Source organism: Triturus cristatus, chromosome 10 (genome assembly GCF_964204655.1).
Source record: "Triturus cristatus chromosome 10, aTriCri1.1, whole genome shotgun sequence".
NCBI classification, from domain to species: domain Eukaryota; kingdom Metazoa; phylum Chordata; class Amphibia; order Caudata; family Salamandridae; genus Triturus; species Triturus cristatus.
This window is the reverse complement of record NC_140593.1, coordinates 34,749,033-34,766,941: the sequence shown is the minus strand read 5'-3', so window position 1 is coordinate 34,766,941 and position 17,909 is coordinate 34,749,033. Positions and strand designations below refer to the sequence as shown.

Below are 17,909 nucleotides of genomic sequence, written 5' to 3'. Positions count from 1 at the left end.
ATTGCAAATGACAGTGCCTTTTATTTTTGTTTTCGTTTTTAAAACATAAATAAAAGGCATTGTAATTTGCAATTTCAATAGCTCAAACTCGCATAAATGCGAGACCTATTGCATTGCAAATGCTTTTTTTTTTTTTGCATGTTTATATAGAGCGAACTCGACCAGAAGGTATTGGAGCGCTTTACATGAGCACCGTATTAACATTAATAGCTACCAACCACCCACCTCGAGCGTAGTAAAAACCAACCGCCTTCAATCATTGGCTGAAGGTTCGTGGGAAGTAATTTCCGTGTTGTCCAATGCGTGCCTCAGATTTCTACCTCCTGCTTATGATTCTTTCTCTAATTGGACTACAGTTTGACAATTACTTCCCAGACCTCATCCACTCAGAATATTTGTTTGGGGTTAGCAGGGCGGGGAATCCATGCGTCAGTGGGAGCGAACCAAACATTTGCCCGGTCGCGAGGAGGAGGATGTGGCGCGAGGAGGGGAAATGGCTGCCGAAAAGAAGCCGGAAGGTAAAGGAGGGGAACACTGGAATGTTTACGGGTTAGTAGAGCGGTGCTGCTGTATGCGAAGTGTCTGTGGGCGGAGGCCTGAAGGGGCTTGTCTGCCTCGGGCACCCTGGGGATGGAGACTGGATATTCACACCCCCTCAGGATTCCCTAACGCGTGGGAAAGAGTGAGGCCCCCATGGCTGTGAGGAGAGCGATGTCTTGAGGGCTGGTTTGTGGGTTCTGTTGTGTGCTTGCGTTTGTTCATGGGCTCTACATCTGGGTGGTGAACTACCAGCGTGGGATCCAGGGGACACTGCGCGATACCGGGCTTAGTCTGAGGGCGTAGGTTTTGTAATTGTGTAGAGGATGTGTTGTAAGAGATGATAGGAAAAGTGAAGGTCTTTTGTGGTGTTAGTGCGTGGAAGTGAAGGGCTGCGAGGTGTGATTGTATTTTGTGCAATTAAACGGTGTGCTGGAAGAAGTTACAGGCTGCTGGGTAGTTGGGTGCGTAGTGAGGCAGGAGTGTTCTATAAGTTTGTTAGAAGCTCGTAGGTATCGATGGTGAGCGGTTTGGGGTGTGCTTGGGCGTTACTGAAGTGGGATTGAAGTCTGGTTTAGTAAGGATGTGTGGTTGAGAAGCCAAAGGGACCTTTGGGGGTTTGCATGGACCATACATTGCATTTCGCTATTGGATGGGCAGGTCTTGCTAGCAGGGCAGGTGCTGAATGTGGGTGACGTGACAAGACGTCAGCCTCTGCAGCTTTTACGGGTTGGTCGCGTGATGCTACATGTAACTTGCTTTTCTCGAGTCGCAAGGGGCATCAGTCGATGTCTTTGATGGAACTTACATATGGTCTTTATTGCAAGGTTCATGAGCCACATCTATGCGTCTTATGTTATGTGACACAAGTATAAACCATACAATATATGTGCAATGAGGTGTGCAAGAGGCATGTACCATTGCAAATGTCCCCCGTTGTCAGTGCGTGCGGTTACAAAGCCAAAGCGTTTACCTTTGTGTGTCTATGTCTTATATTAATGTATTTTTTAGGAATAGTATTCCGCAAGTCTGAACAAGTATACTACAAAAATCACTATCGAATATATCTTGAGATGTGAGTACAAGAGGCTTATTATGCCTGAATGAAATAGAAGACCAGTTGTCCAGTCGATCGGTTGTAGTGTACTTTCTCAGCAACAACAATCCTTAAGACACCTATAGTTTGTAGTATTCAACTGCGCGTCACTGCTTGAAACTCGGCGAGCACTACTAAAAAGCGACGCCATAGCTCGGTGCGCAATTTGAAGGTGTCAGATAAAAGTCAGGCGCTGCTGTCTCTCAGATAAACACCAGAGGGGTGCTATTGCACTGCACTCGCTGCAGAGCGCCACGCCAGAGAGGCGGAGTGAAGCGGCCTGTCAAGAGCTGATTCATGAATGGCGGAACCAAAGTCTGTCTTCCTAAGCACATGAGGGGAGACGGAAGGCTAGACTAGTGAAGAGTTGTTGGGTCAATAAATAATTCTAGATCAGATCCTAGAATTAGAGGGCAGCCTCTTACACTGAGCATCATTTTTTGAAAACATGGAATTTCCTTCGATTTAGCGAGACTTCTTCATGGGGTCAGTAGGCGGCACGAGCGGCTCACTTCTGGGGTGATTTACGTCGGTTGTGTGAGTGCAGGAGGCTTACCTGCACAGGGCCCGCAATGACTTTCAAGTGAACGCTAGAACAGTTAGCGCTTAAATACCCAGCCACGCTGCAAATAGAGACGGGCTGACCAGCCTGACAAACATTCCCGACCTACAAAAGAGAGTTTGAAATGCTCGACTAAGCCCCACCCGTAGAACGGATTGAAAAGGGGAGAATAATCATTATTTACTAAAACTGAAAATCAAAGAAGAGGAGCAAGGGCAAGAAAAAACAAATTGAGCGCGCGCCTCACGCCGAAAGTCGATGTCTTTGATGGAAATTACATGTGGTCTTTATTGCAAGGTTCATGAGCCACACTATGCGTCTTATGTTATGTGACACAAGTATAAACCATACAATATACGTGCAATGAGGTGTGCAAGAGGCATGTACCATTGCAAATGTCCCTCGTTGTCAGTGCGTGCGGTTACAAAGCCAAAGCGTTTACCTTTGTGTGTCTATGTCTTATATTAATGTATTTTTTTAGGAAGAGTATTCAGCAAGTCTGAACAAGTATACTACAAAAAGCACTATCGAATTTATCTTGAGATGTGAGTACAAGAGACTTATTATGCCTGAATGAAATAGAAGACCAGTTGTCCAGTCGATCGGTTGTGGTGTACTTTCTTAGCAACAACAATCCTTAAGACACCTATAGTTTGTAGTATGCAACTGCGCGTCACTGCTTGAAACTCGGCGAGCACTACTAAAAAGCGATGCCATAGCTCGGTGCGCAATTTGAAGGTGTCAGATAAAAGTCAGGCGCTGCTGTCTCTCAGATAAACACCAGAGGGGTGCTATTGCACTGCACTCGCTGCAGAGCGCCACGCCAAAGAGGCGGAGTGAAGCGGCCTGTCAAGAGCTGATTCATGAATGGCAGAACCAAAGTCTGTCTTCCTAAGCACATGAGGGGAGACGGAAGGCTAGACTAGTGAAGAGTTGTTGGGTCAATAAATAATTCTAGATCAGATCCTAGAATTAGAGGGCAGCCTCTTACACTGAGCATCATTTTTTGAAAACATGGAATTTCCTTCGATTTAGCGAGACTTCTTCATGGGGTCAGTAGGCGGCACGAGCGGCTCACTTCTGGGGTGATTTACATCGGTTGTGTGAGTGCAGGAGGCTTACCTGCACAGGGCCCGCAATGACTTTCAAGTGAACGCTAGAACAGTTAGCGCTTAAATACCCAGCCACGCTGCAAATAGAGACGGGCTGACCAGCCTGACAAACATTCCCGACCTACAAAAGAGATTTTGAAATGCTCGACTAAGCCCCACCCGTAGAACGGATTGAAAAGGGGAGAATAATCATTATTTACTAAAACTAAAAATCAAAGAAGAGGAGCAAGGGCAAGAAAAAACAAATTGAGCGCGCGCCTCACGACGAAAGTAAAAAATATTCTGATAGACATTCTCACGAAACACTGTAAAAAAAACGGCAAAGACCTTAAGAAACATAAGACATAAAAGCGCCGAGACACGGCAAAAGTGAAAGCAGGGGTGCGTGCTGCATTTGAAGTAGTTAAAGTGATCGGAGACGCGATCAAGGGAGCAGAAAGGAAACTGATTAGAAGGGAGGGGGTAGTGTGAAAACAGCGGGGAGAGAAGGGAGGGTGTAATAAAAAACAAAGGAGCCAAAGCTATAGAAAAGGGAGGGGGCAGTGGGAGCAGCTGTGCACGTGCATGTGATCGTGCACTCAAGGTTTAGGCCAGCCAAAACTGTGGGTAGCACTTTGAAAATCCCACATACAAAATGTCTCTTCGAGCCTTTGGCTCAGCGAGACCTAAAAAGGACTTTTTCTGCAGAAAGTTTCCATGGGAAAAGTGATTTTTGACCTGTCTAGATCTCTGGCGCAGGTTGAAAAAGCTTCACAAAATGTTCCCCCAAAAATGATCCCCTTGGTTATATTGTACATGGAAATTTATGGGGTGATCTGTCAAGCAGGGGCAAAGAAAAAAGGTGGCAAAAAAAGTGTGTTTCCCGTGATAATTCCAATAGGGATATCGAACACGACTACAGCCCAAGCCGCTGGACGGAATTACACCGAATTTGCCAGAAAGGTAGCTCTAGGTCCAGAAAGAGCCCTTTTTGTTATTTGGTGTAAATCCATTCAGTAGTCTTTGAGATATTGATGTAAAAACAAATTTGTATATCTAGAGGCACAAATCCTTCTGGCCTATTTTGCAATGAGTCGCAAATTCACGTACCAACAGGAATGCTGTGATTGGCTGTCCGCAACCTGTATAGAAAGTTCCGGCCACCATGTTATGTAACAGGACACGGTCCCTGGAAGCTGAAATTAAACAATGAGAGTGATAGAAGGGGTCAGGGTACAAGTACCCTGACCCAATAGGTGGTATACAGGGTGTTTGTGGGACCACTTATGTGTACAACACATGGGAAAATGGTTTGTAGTGTGAAATTACATATATAATTATAAAAATTAAAAATACATGAATTTATTTTAACAGTATTTGCTGTATAGTGTTCTTTTACGCCCCTGCCTCTATTTTTTCTATAGGAGTGTTGCAGTGCCAGTAGTTGGCTGTGCGTGGTGCTGGGTTTACTCTAGGTCTGTGAATAGCAATGGCCTTACTCTTTTGTGGGTTAATGCTTGTCCCTCCCTAAACCCAGCCTTGAGCCTCTCTTTACTCCTCCTTAACCCTCTCCAGTCCCCTCTCAGTTTGTAGTAAGTATTCCCCATTTTCCAGTAATTGCTCCCTGCCCCTAATCCACATTTACAACAAAAACATAGATGTATGTTTATGGAGATCCCCTCTAACGAGATAGAGGTCTCGGTATTTCAATAATGGGAGAGAGACCGAGACGTAGGCCTCTGCATGTAGGTTGGTGAATAGTGCTTTGTATTATGTGAGCAGCACTATTGTTTGGGATACAAAATGCAGCTTGTGAATTGGCCTAAATTTACCTGAGTATCAACATCTTTGCCTGAACTTTGATATTTTCCTAAGCCCCTCCTTGGCCCCTTCTGTCTCTCTTAGTTTATCTCTCCTGTTTGTTTGATACTATAGGTGTTTGCTTCTCCCCCTCTAATTCAAAACTCTGTATTTTTTTAACTTCACCTCTGTCTCCTGCTCACTTGTATAGATGATCTAATGGCGAGTATACTGGCATAGGTGGTTTTGCATGAGAGACAGAAGAGATAAAACATAAATGAAGAGAAAGGCAGACAATGTAGAGAGTAGGAGAGCACAAAATACAGAGACAGAGTAGCAGAATGTAAGAGAAACAGGGAGAATTGGGAGAAGAAAGGGAAGACAACATTGGATAGAGGAAACTAAAGAGCCAAATGGAGACAAAGCAGTGTAGGAAGAGAGAGAGTAAAAGGAATTAAAACATGGAGATGGATGGATACAGACAGAGAGAACTAGGGGAAAGAGAAAGAGAGTAGGAAGGACAGAGTATAAAGGAGTAGAGAGACAGAGAGAGATTGGCCGACAAACTGACAAAGACACACATAAAAAAGATGAGTTGCAAGGAGGGGACAGAAGGAAGAAGAGAGACCACACTGCACAGAGCAATCATAAAGGTACAGAGAGTGCTCTGTGCTGACAGGGGAAGAGGGTCTAGTGAGTGATCCATGATCCTGAAAACTGAAAGAAAGGAAGAGAAGGCCTTTCACTGAGGGGTAGAGAGAGGGCCGTCACCATCATTACTGTCGCCCAGTGCAACAATTGTTGCTTGGCCCCACCATAACTTCTTCTTCATTCCCTCTCTGCCACCTGCCAATGGTGCCCCCATCTCTCCTTAGCTCCCACCTGACATGTATTTATTTGATAGCGCTAATCATCCCAAAGAAGACTGTCCTAGTGCTTTACATCACATACAGAGAGCCTTAAAAGTGTGTAAATCTATGAATAGGCAATGTTACTTAGGACAATAATGACTAAAAGATGTAGGAGTCACGTGTCATCCTCAATGGTAGTGTTGGAATGTAGTTTATCAGTAGGTGTAGGTGGGTCCCTACCACTAGTAATAAGGCCACAATCACAATATAATGTCCAGTCAAGGTCTGAAAAGATAATCCCCTTGATCAACACTTGTAAGCTGGCTATGAGCATGGAGGCCTAACTTAGGAGACAGGAGTGTACAGTATTTAAAAACACCAATATGTTAAATAAGTAAGCGACAACACACAATAAAAATCCAACACCAATTTATAAAAAATAGGAAATACTTTTATGATTAAAATGACACCAAAAAAAGAAAAATACAATGTAGGAAACCAGAGACATTGATCTTTAAAGAATAAACACTTTCTAATGCCTAAAAGCTAAAAGCACCATTTTGGGAGTTCCGGTTGTGCTTAACCGGGACAAAGTCAAAGTTTCAGGCCAACCCTGATCGCCTGTATACACTTAGCGGTAGTGCCCTGGCAAGTTTTTACCTTCTGACTACCTTACTTTTTTAGAGCTTTTTCTCTCGACATCGAGCAAGGAACCTTGTCAGGCCGGGTTTGGAGTTAATGACAGATTTTTGGCTCAGCGCGATCTATAGGTTATCTCCTGGAAGTCTTGTCAAACACAAAAAGCTCCTGAGCTTCGGTGGGGCAATTGTGAATCTCAGGCCGGGTCGTAATTTGACGTCTCCGGCTTGACTACCGTCAATGGGTTGGTCACCTTTATGGAGATTTTTGCCAAAAATTCTCTAATCTTCTCCAAACTTCTGGATCTTCTTCCAGATTGACTATTTGGGTTCTGAAGGGTAAAAACACAAATCCAAGGTTACAGAACCTCTGAGTTGCTCCTTGGGAAGTTGTTACTATGTTTCCCACAATGCACCTGGCCAAATCCTTTAAAGTCCAGCTGAAGGTAGTCAACTGGTTTCTTCTTGCTGGAGATGATGCAAGTGGAGCTCCTTTAACATGTTGTGGTCTTGGGTGATAAGCTGGGGGCACCCCTGATCAATGGGTGGCAGGGTGCCACCCTCAGGTATGACCACTTCCTCCAAAGTGTGGCATATTCTTGTCCCAGAAACACTATTCCTTTGAAATCCAAAATGGAGAAATTATCCACTGGAGGTTAAGATCTGGCTAAGCCATCCCACTGGCATGGCTAAGTTTCCTTGACACTTCCCTTCAAGTCCCTCTGCTAATTCAATTAATGGGGCTCCTGCCTAGCTCAGAGTACAGAAAGTGGGTCTGAGCTTGTGCCCTGTCCTAACTGTCATTTTCTCGTTGAAGACCAGTGTAGCTACTCCATGCCCACCCTGCCTTTTGCTCTGCAGCTTGCAGATCTCCTCCTACCAGATGCCCTATGTCTCGATTTAGGCTACTTCACCCTTCATCAGAGGAGCTTGGCTCAGCCTGTCAAAGGCTGGTCAATCAGGAGAGACTGCTGGAAGGCTGGCTTTTTATTACATCGGAAAACATAGTTCTATAACTTATTTTCTGTGATCGTTATAATAAATCTAATGTGGCAAGGTGTTGGATTTATTCTAGCAATCATTTTAATATTTTGAAGTACATTTTTAACTTGCTTCTATCAATAGCAGTTGGAGCCCATGGGCTACAATGGGAAGACATGAAATTAGCAGTTTTTTACTCACCTGGGCACATAAAACATCCCTTATATAATGTTCCTGCTTATAGTTGTCAGGCACCCTACCCCTGGGGCACCTACGGGTGACATTTGGGGTAACATATGTAAAAGTAAGCCAGTTTGAGACTTTAGAAATACCTTTAATTCCAAAGTCGAATTTGCATATAATTTACTTTTAAAGGCAGCCCATAAAGCAGAGCTGCCTTGAAAATGACAGCAGACAGCACAGCAACGCAGACTCACGTGCATCAGCTCTGCTGGGCCTCTAAACCTACATGCCCTACCATATACTAGGGGCTTTCAGGTTGGTTTTCATATTAATTGTATTTTCACCTAATTACCATGTACATTTTACACAGACTACTGGCCCTGGGTCTGGTTCGCATGGCCCAGGGCACAATCAGAGTGAGTTACCACCAGTGTCAATCAAACAATGGGGGAGATTGGGGTAAAAAGGATGACTTTCTCACAGGTAGGCATTACATTTTATAGTAATTTCCATGGAGAAACGAAGGGGCCCAAATATATGATGCTGTTGCTCTCTCCTCCAGTGTTTGCATACCTTAGGCTGCCTTGCACCAATGCAAACACACTTGCACCAATGTGCAAAGGAGTTCAGGTGATGCCAAACTTAGGTTTTATACTGGAAGGGTCCCCTTCCAGCACAAAATTCTATATTTGACAAAGTGTGACCCTTTACCGCTTTGTATGTGTGTTGCACTATGCAGCACGTATGTAAAGTTTGAAAGGTTCTGAGAAAATAAATCCTTTTTTAAACTTTACATCTGCCTCATGGATGCGTAATTTATTTATGTCAATTCTTTCATAGCGACGTTAGTCGATAGAAATCAAAATCTATGGGTGAGTGCATGGGAAAGTTCATGTGGTACCCACAGTTTGCCTCCTTTCCTAACTAATGCAGGGTGCTTCTTTGTGTTACATAGGGTTACTGTCCAGTGCAAATTAGTATTTGTGCTGGAAAGTAAGCCCCAAAACAATAGTTTGCATCAGGTTCACAAGTTTGTGATGAAATCCAGGCACAAAGTCATGTTAAGTCTGCCCATAAATGTAACGCATGATTGAGTCAAGCTAATAAAATTGCATTGCTCCCCACAGGATGCCTTTTAAGCAATGGTGGAATAACAAAGGATTGAGACGAAGAAAACAATTAGGTTCTAAACCTCTGCCTTTCAATTAGCATGTAAGTCGTTGAGGCCAGTTCATAGCTCAATGTGTTATATGGAAAGGATTGTCACTTTTGAACTCCAATTATCAGAACGATCTATGTGATAAAAACAATAATCCAATACACTATCCACATAAAATAATAATCTGTGATCTGCATGTTACATGTTGTGCTTTGCAGCAGGAACATTAACTCTCTATGCTACTATTTCATGGGTCAAAACTTTGAAAGACAAATCTTAGATCACTCCGAGTGCATTAACAGTTATCATGCTGTTGTAAATACCCCCTGAAAATGCTGCTCTAACTAGGCATGGGCTAAAATTTTGTTCCGTTCGTGGAAATTGCGATAATTTGACATTTACGCGTTCCGCGGAAAGCGCGAAAATGTCAAAATTTCCGCATTCCGCAGCTTGGCGATAATTTGTTTCTTGCTCGCGCTGTAAAATAATACATTCTCGCGCGCGCGTGATCGCCTTACCTGAATCCCTGCGTTCGCCGACAAGTTTTCTTGATCCGGTCGCGTTCTCCATGAGATGTTGTATTGTTTTTAACCATTTGCGCTGTCTCGCGACAGTTCGCGTCCGCAGTGACATCATGCGTCGCGCGATCACGTCTTTCTTCTCGCGATCATGCACCGCGAGACAACTGAAAACAAGATGGCCACGCCCGCGAGCAACCACATGGGTAAGTTGGCGAGCTGCAACCATGCAGAAAATACCGCGAACATGCGGGAAAAAAACTTCCGCATCTTCACGATATTTCCGCGTGTTTGTGATAATTTTGAACATTTTCGCGATAATTTGCGAAAGTGGATTTCGCAAATTCCGCCCACCCCTAGCTCTAACAAATATCTCTGCAGGATGCTCTTATCTCAGTTCAGCCTGCCATGCAGAGGGCACCTCCTTGACATTGGCACCTAGTGTGACTGTTCCAGTCGCAGCACCTCCAAGCAAACACTGGTTTGGGAAAATGTAGGGGGTGTGGGAATAAAAGAAAGAGACATGTGGTTTAATTGATGACCATGGACTAATTCTAGCTTTGGCAGATCCTGAAATTATATTATCATTCTGTTCTAACAACTTTATTTCCATGTGACTGACATGGTGAACATATGTAAAGTAAATATTTCAAATGAGGGGGGTTATTTGCCAAAGTAACTTACACTGATGAGCAAGTTACACATCTTCTCATTTGGGTCTTTGAAAAGGATCATTGGTTGGCACACAGTGCTTTCTCACCTACCGCTCTTGTTGGTAATCTCTCCTTCTGTGCAGAGGGTGCAGTCATAGCAGCAGACAGGTTTCCCTTTTACAGGGACTTTCCTGTATCCAGGAGGACAACTCTCACTGCACACTGAGGAAGGGACCTGGAGAGCAAGAGATGGAGTTGTGTGAGACATCAACAGGGAAGAAACAAAGGGCACATGTGGAATTATCACACATCTTGAGGACTGAGAAAGAATTGGTATTGTTTGTCATGTGAGAGATCAGAGAAGGAAGAAATAAGGGGCTGATGTCATAGGTTCAGTGAGAGGTATTCAGGGAGTGAAAGATGCAAGAGCATTTAACTGCATCAGTGTGAGGGATCCAGGGATTAAGAGATGCAGAGAAGATGTGATGACATCAGTGTGAGGGATCCTAGGGAGAAAGAGATGTGGGCACATGTGATAGCATCAGTTTGAAGAGTCCAGGCAATGAGAAATGTAGGGCACATACGATAACAACAGTGTTAGTGAACCAGGGAGGTAGAGCTGTGGGGCACATGTGATAGCATCAGTGTGAAGGATCCAGGGAGGAGGAGATGCAGGGCAGATGTGATAGCATCAGTGTGAGGGATCCATGGAGGAGGAGATGCAGGGCAGATGTGATAGCATCAGTGTGAGGGATCCAGGGAGGAGGAGATGCAGGGCAGATGTGATAGCATCAGTTTTAAGACTCCATGGAGGAGGAGATGCAGGGCAGATGTGATAGCATCAGTGTGAGGGATCCAGGGAGGAGGAGATGCAGGGCAGATGTGATAGCATCAGTGTGAGGGATCCAGGGAAGAGGAGATGCAGGGCAGATGTGATAGCATCAGTGTGAGGGATCCAGGGAGGAGGAGATGCAGGGCAGATGTGATAGCATCAGTGTGAGGGATCCAGGGAGGAGGAGATGCAGGGCAGATGTGATAGCATCAGTGTGAGGGATCCATGGAGGAGGAGATGCAGGGCAGATGTGATAGCATCAGTGTGAGGGATCCAGGGAGGAGGAGATGCAGGGCAGATGTGATAGCATCAGTGTGAGGGATCCATGGAGGAGGAGATGCAGGGCAGATGTGATAGCATCAGTTTTAAGACTCCATGGAGGAGGAGATGCAGGGCAGATGTGATCCTGTAGCCCCTAGTAATAATCACGATGCTACCTCAACTGATGGCCAGGGTACGGTTGGTTCATCCTCTCATATTTTACATAATAATATCCATCCTATTGTACTTCAAACAGCAAGGCAATACGCACTACCAATCAGACATGCAGCTAATAATTCTATTAGTCTTTTGTCATCTTCTCGAGGGAATGCAGGGGGGGTCAGCCATTTGCCCCCACAAACCCATCTTCCCACAATCAATCTACCTCCGGAAGCTGCTCCCTATGTATTAATACTGGCAGGCTTGCCCGAATTGAAGCATGGCAATAAAGAATCTCACCTGGAACTACGCAACAAGAGTTTGTTCTGGTTTGCTAAAAACAAACAATTCCCATACAGCAAGGTTGATGATATTCTGATGGTGAGGCGGGTTGCTTGGGTGGGTCCTACACACAAGTCTCTTCCTGGGGATTGTATGATTATAAATGTCAGATCCCCAGCAATCATTCGAAGTATACTAATGCAACATCCAACAATAAGGGATTCTTCTCTGAAAATGTGTGCTCTCACTCTTGATTTCTTTTATCCCTGCCCCTGGAGGACGGGTGCCCCCCTCCCTCTATCTAATCCTGAAGGTCGCGTTCCGCACATACAGCCTTTACCTGTTAATCTGCAACACCACACTACTCTTTTTAACTTGTATTGTATTGTATTGTATATGCTCTTATATAGCGCACAATCACCCTACGGGTATCCCGGCGCTTGACAAAACAATTGATGAAATTAAGCTGAGAGGAATAGGCAGCGACGTAGGCAATCAGGCAGCTGGAAAGAGCCAGGTCTTAAGACTCTTTCTGAATTCCATTAAGGAGTCTAGCTGCCTGATCCTCGAAGGAAGCTCGTTCCATATCCGAGCACCAGCCACGCTAAATGCCCTCCCCCCCAGCCTGACACGTTTAAATCTGGGTTGTGACAGCAGGTTAGCGTTGGAGGAACGCAGCTGTCTCGGGGGGAGATAGCGTGAGAATCTCTCCTGCAGGGGAATTGGACCCATCCCATGTGCTGCTTTATAAATCAGGCAGAGAGATTTAAAAAGGATCCTTTCTTTGACTGGCAGCCAGTGGAGCTCGCGCAGCGCCTGAGTGGAAGAGGCGTCGCGTCTACGATTTAGCGCCAACTTTGCTGCAGCCGACTGTACTCTCTGCAATCCCAGCAGAATATACTGGGGGGCGCCCAGATAAAGAGAGTTACAGTAATCCATTCTGCTGAGTACTGTGCTCCTTACAATCAGTGCGCGCATATCCCCTGGCAAGAATGGAAGAATCCTACGAAGTACCCGTATTAGTCCGAAGCACACACTGGCAGTCTTGTTCGCCTGCGAGTTCAATTGCAGATCGTTATCGAACAAGACGCCTAGATTACGAATGGTGTTTGATGGAACCAGTGGAGCCTCATCTGGAGCAAGCCTAAACTCCGACTGCAGATGATGGATCTGGTTTCGTGGTGAGTAAAACAACACCTCGGTCTTATCACCGTTAAACTGCAGGGAGTTACTTCGCAGCCAGTCTGTTGTCAGGCTCATGCAGTTTTGAAATTGCTCCAGAGATACCTCCTGTTTTCCCTCCATCGAAAATACCAATTGTGTGTCGTCTGCGTAGTTTACCAGCTCAACCCCAAACGCTTTGATAATTGCAAACAGTGGTTGCAGGTAAATATTAAAGAGAATGGGGCTGATGCTGGAACCCTGTGGTACTCCATAGGCCACGTGGGATTTTTCAGAGGTAAACGACCCCAGTGTCACCACCTGCTGCCTCCCTGTCAAATAAGAGCGGAGCCACTGCAGTGCTCGGCCCTTTACACCCAGATCCCTCAGTCTTGCCAGCAGGATAGTGTGACTCACTGTGTCGAATGCGGCTGACATATCCAGGAGCACTAAAACCGCAGTGCTCCCGGCGTCAGCCCGCATTCGTATGTTGTCCAGCATTGTGACCAGGGCCGACTCCGTCCCATGACCAGGGCGAAAACCAAACTAGTCCCTATCCAGTAGCTGATACTCTTCCAGAAATTCTGAAAGAGATCTACTCACGACCCTTTCCAAGATCTTAATTGGGAAGGGAAGGAGGGAGATGGGCCGAAAGTTAGCCGGGTTAGTTGGGTCTAAAGAGGGCTTCTTAATAAGAGGGGCCACCACAGCCTGCTTCCAGCTTTCTGGAACCAATCCTGTTTCCAATGATTGGTTGCAGATCTGGCGCAACCAGGGAAATGTGAGATGACCATATGTTTTCCACACTTTCTGGGGAAGAGGGTCGAGGGGTGAACCGGAGGAGATGCCACTGATCAGGGAGTCGAAAATAGAGGCCGACATAGCAGGAAAGGAAGCCAAGGAGTGTTGGTGGTCCATGGTCCCCTCAGATGTCTTGTTACCCGGGTTCTGGGTTGTCGCCTCGTTGTCCTTAAAGCGGACGACAATCTTGGCCACTTTGTCTTTAAAATAAGTGGCAATCTCGTCGCACAGATTTTGTGGATACTTACCTGTATCAAATCGATATGCTCCACTGGAGGACGTGGATTGACTTATCAGGCCAGTCGATTTGTTCCCAGACAGCCACTATCTAGGTACATTGGCTAATGACGGGGACTCTATTACTATTTCTCCAAATTCAGACATATGTAGGCCTGGTGCTCCCGGGGGTCACCCTTATCTTCTATCTTCCTCTGTTGTAGGCTCCCAATTGGTGAAGGATATTATCAAACCAGAGAACGACAAGGCCAGTACTCCTCCTCCCCCCGTACCTGTGGAGCTAAGATCTTCAAATACCAATGACCTTGAGCCATCGGTAATTGCTAACAACCTCTCCTTTTTGTCATGGAATGTAGCGGGGCTCCACAACAAGATGGATTTACCAGACTGGGGTTCCTTCATCGATCAGTTTGATGTTTGTTTGCTCCAGGAGACTTGGCTCAGGGAGCATTTTTCCAGGTTCGGTTTTCTATCTGTTAACAACCTGGCTTCAACCGCCGAGAGGGGTAGACCTTTTGGGGCATGTCTATCCTAATCGGTTCTCACTTAGGCTGTACTGTGTCTCAGGTTGATATTTTTTCTCCTGACATACAGTGCGTTAGACTCTCGTTTCCCTCCAAAATTACTCTGACCCTTATTAATGTATATTCTCGGCCTACTCATTCCGGCAAAGAATCCCCATTATTGGATACCTTAGACAAATTTATTTCAACAGTACAGGGCGAGACTATTTTGATTATTGCTGGAGACTTTAACTGCCAGTATGAACCGAACCCTTGCCGGGCTTTGCAGAGTCTATTACCTCTAAGGAGGACTCACTCTGGTCTATTCCTGACCTCCAAGTTCCACCGATTAAGTCCTGGTCACCTCTTGCCCTTCAGTTGAAATCTATTACTCTGGCACACTCCTTGAGAGCTTGTAATGGCCGCTCCCTATCAGACTTGGAGGGTAGACCAACTTTTTATCGCCCTGGCCAGTCCTCTCGTATTGATTATGTTCTGGTAGAGACTGGGACTTGGCCTCGGGTAATAGACTTCAAGGTCCTTCCCCGCCACGACAGTGACCATGATGCCCTTGTTCTTGATCTAAGTTTCCCCGTGATGGGCTTAATTACAGAGGAAAGAGCTATTACCCATGGTACCCCTCTTCTTTCAAATGACAGAAGAAGGCTTAAATGGCCAACGGTGAAAAGATCTCCCGATAAAATGACTATTTTATATCAAGCTGTCTACCAGGCACTTTCAGAATTAATTGCCTACTCAGATCAGTGCTATGATTTGTACACTCAACAGATGTACTATATCCACTCGGGCTTAGTGTCCGCCCTTGCTGATACACTAAATCCTCCATTGGCCAAACCAGGAAAGCCCAAGCAACTACTTACTTGGTTTGATCATAACTGTAAGACTGCAAAGGGGGCACTTTTGGTTGCTATCAAATCTATGAACAGATCACTGATAAGGCAAAAGAGATTGCACTACAAGTCAGTGTTAAACGAGGCTAAACAGAATTGGGACAACAGTAAATGTGATGCTACAAAATATGCACTTGGGACCCGGGACATGAGGGAATTCTGGTTAATAATCAGAAATGGAAGTGGGGTAGGCCGTAAAGCAGACAACCCTAATATTGCCCCAGAGAAATGGATTGAGCATTACCAACTCTTGTATTCCTCTCCAATTGTCTCCAACCCTACTCCCAATTTTTCCTCTCATTCTCTGTTCCATAACGTTGAGACTATATCAGTACGCTCTTTACCTAGTCCCACTCACACACTTACCGAAGCCTCCTACTTTAGAGTCACTCTACTAGAGGTTGAATCTGCTATAAAAAGGCTTCCTGCTGGCAAGGCGCCTGGGCTTGACAACATCCCTGGTGACCTCTATAAGGACCAAGTGGCGATTTGGGTTCCATACCTTTGCCATCTATTTAACGCTATAATCATGGGAGCCAAACTTCCGGACACCTGGGTGGGAGCTGAGATCATTCCAGTTTTTAAAAAGGGTTCTCCTTTACTCCCGGCCAATTACCGTCCGATCAGCCTGATCGATGTAAGCCAGACACTCTTCTCACGTATAATACTCGATCGGCTACAGACCTGGATGTATGACCATTCCATTCTTAGTTGTTATCAGGCAGGTTTTAGGGATAAGATATCTATGGTAGACCAGCTACTTAGACTTCTACTTCTATATTGGAAAACCGTTAGAGTAGAGGGTGGCAGCCTCTACTTAATTTTTGTAGATCTCAAATCTGCCTTTGACCTGGTACCTCGTCATATTCTATGGGCAGTGATGGAGGATATGGGGGTCCCCGTTAATCAACTCAACATCATTAGGCGACTTCACTTGGACAACTTTGCTCTAGTTAGGAGCTGCAAATGGGGTGCTCTAACATCTAGATTCCCAGTTTCGAGAGGAGTAAGACAGGGCTGTGATTTGGCCCCTACTCTGTTCTGTCTCTTTGTGAATGCACTCATTACCCACCTTAAAGAGGTTAAAGACATTAATGCCCCAAAATTACTTAATGATCAGGTGGTTGCACTAATGTTTACAGATGATACCCTCCTGCTATCCAAATCGCCTATGGGTATCCAACGTGCCCTGGACAGTTTGCCAACTTTTGTCACATAAGGGGATTGGAGATTATACACAAAAAACTAAATTCATGGTCTGCAATCCACCTAAGACCAGATGTTCCAATCCCTCTCTGAATTGTATACTACTGGACAGGTTCACTGTGTTTGAATATCTGGGCATCACCTTGACTGACAGAATGGAATGGGGCCCACAACTGGCCAAAGCCAAATTAAGACTGGCACAAACCACAGGTGGTATATTAAGGCTCCACAGTGAGTCCTCCACTAAGCCAGTCACTCCTATCGTGGAAATATATAGTTGCCAAGCACATGGTGCTATTTTGTACGGAGCTGAACTGTGGGGTCACTCCTCGATTCCTGATATCTACAGGACGGAAAACGCATTTTTTGGATCACTGTTGGCTCTACCTCCTAGCACCCCTCTTATCCCCCTCAGAATGGACTTGGGCATTAGATCTATTGAAGAACTTGTCTCCTTACGACCTTTATTGTATTGGCGAAGACTCTGGGTAACCCCCGAACTGTTGCATTTTAGACTCGAAACCCAAGCGCTGTTGTCACTTGTGGGAACCCACAAATTGCCCTGGTTTGCTTTTATAAAGAATGCATGTGTGAAACTGGGCATCCCAGGTTTTTGGTCGAATCCAGCCTCATTTTGCGCCGAGATGTCTTGTGCCGACTTGGTCAACCTACATCGTAGGCATAGCATCTCGACTATTCTCAGTAATCCTGGGCTGGGTTCACCCACACTTGACTATCTTAATCAAAAAGCTGTTTACAGAGTAGAGCCATTTCTTGACGAGATAGTGCCGCTCTCTGCGAGAAAACTGTATCTACAGTTTAGATACGCTACACTCCCATTAAGGGCTTTCTCTTGTAAATGGTCGAATGACAAATCCATGGAATGTCCGGCCATGTATTTTTCTTCTGTAAAGGGTACAAACTAATACGACACTGCTGGCTTGTTCCATCTTGTAGAAATCTTGGGGTCACCAACTACAAACAGGCACTCAGTATATTACAAACTAACACCTCCATGCCCATAGTTTTTTCGGTCTCACGTTTCATCAATGCCATGTGGCGTAGGAGGAAAGCCTTTTTATAAATTCATGAGATCCCTCTCCCTCGTTTGTTACAATTCAAATTTTAAATTCTGCTTTTATCTTTTTGTATTTGTCATTGACTTGTCTGAAATTTTGTATCTTTGATGGTCTTCGACCGAAATAAAGATTATTTGACTTGGATAATATTAGTCTGTGGATTTCAGAGAGGAGGAGATGCAGGACAACTGTGATTGTAACAGTATGAGGGTTTAAGGGAGGAAGAGATGCAAAACAGACGTGATTGCTCAATTCAATTCAATTCAATTTGTCTTTATTTCGATTAAATTCATCATAAAAGACAATACAATAAAAAGATTCCATAAATATACAAAGGGTATAAAATCATTACGATGATAAAAACAGGATAAAAACTAGATAAAAACACAGCAAATAATTACCATTAAA

The 17,909-nt window shown here is 44.9% G+C and overlaps 1 protein-coding gene across 1 annotated transcript in view; it reads right to left on the bottom strand.

Annotated features, from left to right (window-relative positions):
• Positions 1-17,909, bottom strand: part of LOC146788760 (vomeronasal type-2 receptor 26-like) — a 365,519-nt gene that overhangs the window by 138,111 nt on the left and 209,499 nt on the right. The window contains exon 3 of the mRNA XM_085630968.1: positions 10,181-10,304. Within this exon, the coding sequence (XP_085487094.1) occupies positions 10,181-10,304 (124 nt within the window). The remainder of the gene's footprint in view (positions 1-10,180; positions 10,305-17,909) is intronic.